This window comes from Lolium rigidum, chromosome 3 (assembly GCF_022539505.1).
Source record: "Lolium rigidum isolate FL_2022 chromosome 3, APGP_CSIRO_Lrig_0.1, whole genome shotgun sequence".
Classification (NCBI taxonomy): domain Eukaryota; kingdom Viridiplantae; phylum Streptophyta; class Magnoliopsida; order Poales; family Poaceae; genus Lolium; species Lolium rigidum.
Genome location: NC_061510.1, coordinates 300770295 through 300775985, shown reverse-complemented (window position 1 = coordinate 300775985; position 5691 = coordinate 300770295). Strand labels below are relative to the sequence as shown.

The 5691-nt window shown below is 40.0% G+C and overlaps 1 protein-coding gene across 1 annotated transcript; it reads left to right on the top strand.

Annotated features, from left to right (window-relative positions):
- The first annotated feature begins 633 nt into the window (after positions 1-633).
- On the top strand, positions 634-4174 carry LOC124699749 (glycerophosphodiester phosphodiesterase GDPD4-like). The gene is made up of 9 exons (XM_047232000.1): positions 634-840; positions 931-1017; positions 1122-1219; positions 2077-2137; positions 2392-2472; positions 2639-2731; positions 3150-3239; positions 3527-3654; positions 3730-4174. Exons 1-9 carry the CDS (start codon positions 634-636, stop codon positions 3893-3895), a joined length of 1011 nt encoding a protein of 336 aa, XP_047087956.1. The 3' UTR covers positions 3896-4174.
- The last annotated feature ends 1517 nt before the right edge of the window (positions 4175-5691 follow it).

Below are 5691 nucleotides of genomic sequence, written 5' to 3'. Positions count from 1 at the left end.
TGTAATTTTTTGGATGTGTGGCACCACTAGGCACTCACATGTTTTACCTTAATATTAAAGATTTACATGTTCTTTTTTTGCGCATCATAGGAAGAATTTTCCATATTAAAAAAAGATTAGGTTCTTAATCTATACTACTACCAAATGGAGCAAAAGATAACAAGCCCTAAAAGAAAGGCGGTCCTAACTTTGGTAGCGAAGAGGACAAGGCAAAGTCCTTTTGTCTTCCGAGCTCTAGTGCTCCCTACCTGTTGAAAAATATTGAAAATTATATTTACATATTTAAAAAAATTATGAAACAAAATCCATAAAGTATTTGATGAAAATTATAAATTTGAAATGTATTTTTTATTCTAAGCTACACAAAAATAACAAAATCTGATTTTGTTGGAGATTTGAAATCACTATACTTAGATCCACATCCTTTGCCATTTTTTGTGTCGCTTAAAATACAAAACACTTTGAATTGAGATTTTCCATAGTTTGTGAGATACATCATTATCTATACTTTTAGGATTTTATTTCACGATTTTTTGAAACTTGTAAATGTTATTTTCGAATTTTTAGTATGCAGGGAATAACATTCAGGGTCAAGAGAAAGTGAGGACGGCGAGAGAGAGGCAGAAATCGAGCATGCGAGGGCTCCTCGGGCTCGGCCGGCAGCCGCCGCCGCTCCCCCTTTTCCCCGCCGCCAAGAGGGCCTCGCCATACGCCACCCTCCTCCGCAGCCTCCGCCGCTTCCTACCGGCCAGCCGCCTCCTCCGCCTGCTCCTCCTCCTCGCCGCCCTCTCGCTCGTCGCGCCGGTCTTCTTCCACCTCCGCCTCCGCCGCTTCCACCGCGTGCGTCCCCTTCGAGATCTCTTTCCCTTCCGGATGCGTTTATCGGTCACGCGTCGGTTCTAACTTTCTGTCGCGCCTTGCGTCTCACAGATGCGCGAGAGGACTTGCGGGTGGATCGCCAGCCCGCCGATGGTGTGCGCGCACGGCGGCGACTCCGCAAACGCATTCCCTAACTCGGTGGGTGGCAGATCGCCGCGATCCCGGATTCTCGGGGAACCGGATGATTTTTATCTATCTTTCTATTTGGCTGGAGAAATGTGCTGACGGGTTCTTGGTTTCAGATGGACGCCTTCAGGATGGCTTTGGACGCCCGCGTAGACTGCGTGGAGGTGGATGTGTCGAGGTCCTCGGATGGGACCCTCTTCGCCCTCCATGACAGGTAATTTGAAGTGCTGCCTGGCCGTAGCAGCAGAATCTACCTGAAACTTTTCAGTTTATGTGGCACCTGAACTGCCAACAGGACTGTTGATTGGTTAGCTGAAAAACTCAGTAAGAACTGTTGCATTTGTTGAATGTATCCGTATCCGTGAACGTAGATAAAGTAATGGAACTGACGAAAGCAGTTATAAATTCTAATACAAATAGATGTGCTAGCTAGATAGATGTTTTTATACCGTTTGATATGGCATAGTTTGCTTGATTTGTTATTCACAGACTGTACTCGAGGTTGGATCCATTATATTTTTCCATTTTTTCATGCATTGTATAGTTGCTGATAGTGGTTTATATCCCTCTAGTGTGTATTGGATGGAAAACTAGCCACCTTATCTCTGTATTTGGATGTTTGGTCACAACTCTCACATTATTCATGTATTGACACTTCGGAGATCATCTAGTCCAACTATTATTTTCAGTTGCTGTTACAAGAAAACTCTACTTTGCACTAAATGTCATATGACTGCTTTCTTCACTAAATGCTATATTTTTCCTATTATCTTCCATAACCATCAAAGGGTTTCACCTTCTGGTATTGGGCCTCTTAACATTCATTTACAGAAGACATGGGAACCCAAAATATATTCTTGTTGTAAGGTTTATCATTATTGATGCTTGCATCCACAAACACTAGTCACTAGTTGTTAATGTAACACAAATAAATGATAACTTATAAATGAAAGGAAAAAAAATTCAAACAGAAGTGCAGTAGCTTGCATGGTACTAATTCTTTTTTGTTATAAGTGCAAAAGTATTTCCTAATAATATATCATGGACTTGATTCAAAATTGACACAGTCAGGGATCTGCAAAGAATGTCTGGTAATTCTACAGCAAAAGTTGGCCACTGGAGCGCTCATGAGGTGAAATTCATTTATTTGTTTAGTCTATCTGTCAAGTACAAAATTTGTTTGTCTCGGTTGATAAATGGCAAGTGGTGTTTCATTATTGTAGCTGTGCTAAACGAAGCCAGTCAAATGATAGTTTGAACTTGAAGTGTGTGTTGTGAAGTAGCTGCATTTATTATATTCAGTCCTTGTTTCCTGAAGCACATCCTGATCATCGGCTGACTTTGGTGATGGAACACACTAACAAAGTAACCTTTTAGTCTTCGTAGATAAAAGCATTATCCACAAGGTTTCAGCTATCAAGAACAGTTCAAAACCAGGAAGTTCCCAAAGCAGAAGATGCTCTAGCGGTAAGCATCTGTCTAATGAGTTTTGTGTTGTTGGAATTATTTATAGTAATCCTTGTAATCCGCTTAACCTTCAAATGACTCATATAAATGTTGCTATTGGTGGATTTTGTTTGAAACACACGAGTATGAATTAATTGATATGTGTGGTAATGAGTGTTTCTTGTAGTTGATATTGCAATCTGCAAGACAAGTGATTCTGGATCTCAAAGTTGGGCCTCCTTCATTTGAGAAAGGTTTGGCTGAAGATGTAATGTCCATTGTAAGTGCTATCTAGATCATTTTTCACTTGTCCTTAAATAGGTGGTTCAAATAGCATAAGATATTCCCTTTATCTGCAAGTCTTGGTTCGTCACATGTTCGTATCATATATATATCATCGGTTTCTACAGGTTAAATGGAAAGGAGCCTGTTAATTTTAGTATATGATTTGTGTAATGGTGGAAGTGCTTACAGTAGTTTGATATTTTCAACCTGGTCACAATTGCTTCTCAAAATTAGCATTTTCATCCATGGCAAAATTGTCTATTGTTCTATCCATCTAACTAAAGTTGTGCCCTTCTTTATTTGCTTATTAGTTTCATTTATTTATCATTTGACCATAGTTGCCCAAAATATCGCAGTTTTTGATCCCGTTTGCTAAATCATGTTTCCATCAACATCATTTACATTCTTTGCAGATCAAGAGAACAAACTGCAAAAATTGTGTAATCTGGTCAAAAAGTGACAACATAGGAAGAGATGTCGTCAACCTGTCAAAAGATGTTGCGGTAAGTTTTTCTGTATTTTCCATAGAAATACAATAACCCACATCCCAGTCTTTTATCCATGCCTACATGGCTGCAACTAGGGGTGTGCAAAACTGAAACCGATGGAGACCGTTTTAAACCAGTTAGTGGTAAAGTTCATTTCCTTTTACAAATTAGATCTCCACTTCCACTTTAGTGTGAAAAAATGAACTAAGCTAAAACCGGTCAAACTGTGAAACCGTGTTTGCCGACCCCTAGCTGCAACCAGCGATGTTATGTAACTCACCCATGCTATTTATCTGTTACAGGTTGGCTATATTGTCATGGTTGATTGGTCAACTGGCAGAAGAACAGAGTTAGTGAGGATTGAAGGGGCTAAAGTTGCTGGTGTATATCATCCTTTGATCAATGGGAAGCTCATGAAGACCATGCACAGGTAATGTCTCTTCTTTTCGAAATTAGATAATGAAATTAGTCTGACAACTAACTGAGCTGCTGGGTTTTGAAACAGAAATGATCGAAAAGTTTATGCATGGACTGTTGACGATAGCGACTCCATGAAGAGGATGCTGTATGAGCAGGTTGATGCAATTGTGACAAGCAACCCTTCACTCCTGCAGCAGCTGATGCAGGAGATGAGAACAGAATGCATGGAAGATGGCATTGCCTTTGCATAGTGACGGCTATAAGCCTCATCGTATTTCCACAGTGACTGCTTTTGTCTGCATGATACGAGAGTAGAACTGAAAGGAGTTTTTTCTCCCATGGAGATTGACCAGTAGCATAGATGATCTTAACTCATTTTTACGATCCAAGTGTTATGCCATTCATCTCACCATGATGACGTTTGTTCTTACTTCTTTTCCCTGTAACGGTTGGAAGATATTTTTTAGGTTATGACAATGCTACATGTAAATTGTAATGGAAGATAACCTTCTCGCCCTCATCTTATGTTAGCTACACATAATGGAGTCATGCCTTTGTCATTGACGCATCAATATGTAGACTGTGATAAATATAGACATTTCGTTAATTTTGTTCTGAGCACTCCTGCAGGTGTGCAAATGAGAGCACGAGGATACATTGAAATACTGCAATTTCAAATGCACACCCCGAAAAAAATATATGCAAAAACCACTAGCAAATACGAGCCCACATGTTACCACGAAATCCTGAATGAAATTGCTTCCCGGCTGGGCCCATACACACCCCATGAGAGCTCAACCTAATGCATGAGATCCACTTGTGAACATATGCAACATTTTCTTCTTGAGCGAAAAAAAACAACATTCTCACTTGTGCCTGTTGACCTTGGTCAACATCAAGGCCACGCAGGCTCTCCAACCTTAGTCTAATGGACTCGGTCCTTATTTTACAGCATTATCTTGAAACCAAAAATAGCCGTTATTCCAAAACAGAGTCAAAGCTAGCAAGGAGAAAAATTTATAGAAAGAAAAACAAAACAAAAACATCCATTAAATTAGTTCAAAAAATGAACATCCATTTAAATTTGCCTCTTTCGCCTAACAGCTAGCAGGAAATAATTTTCTCATCCCACCGGCGTTTCTTTCCTTCCTAGTAGCACTCCTCATGTACAAATTCCACCCGAGGAGAGGAGGAGCCGTGCGTTTGAGCAAAGTCTGGACACTCCGCTCTCCATCTCTCCCTGCCTCCAATCCTCCATTGCCAAGGTAAGTTAGTTTCCGCTCTCTACGTATTACCTGTTGTTCCTTCCTTTGCTTAGAGAGAAACGTTCTTGCTTGTTTACATGATTAGCTAGGTTTTATCTTTCATGTTTTCTCTACCTGCCCATGCGATTTTCTCGTTTAGTGAGATACTCGAAGTAATGCGATCTAGTCTAGTTCGAATGAGGACACATTTCTGTAGATCTCACAGGTCGTCCTATGCACTTGGACTTGGTATAAGTACACAACATGTAGGCGCACACAACGATTGGTTTAGTTTTGATCTCAGGTGCTCTGATGGTTTCCTTTGTTGTGTTTTCTTCCAACCTCCACAAATCTGGTCTGACGTCCGATTTTACTATCTTTGTTTTGTGTATAGTAAGGCTAAGTTTCAGGACCAGATCAACCATGCGGCGATAGAGATGCCAGTAGGTTTTTAAACCTTTCCAGGCCAAGAACATCTACACGTTTTAAGAAAGAAGTATGAATAGATCGTAAGTGTACCGTTTGGTTAAAGCTACAGGTAAATGGCATTAGTTTCAGTGTAGATCTTTCCCTTTTGCATCAAGTTCAAGTTTAGTTCTAACTCACATAGCCGATCGATGTGTTAGCACAAATACGATTTAAACCTCTCTAAGAAAAGAAATTTTCCGTGCAAAAATTTGACCAGTCAATCTGTTTTCACAAAGTCACTTAATAAACAAAAAAAGGACAAGATATATGGAAGTACTAGCTTACACATACTTTCACTACATGATGTGAAATGGTTGACCAGATTTACATGTACC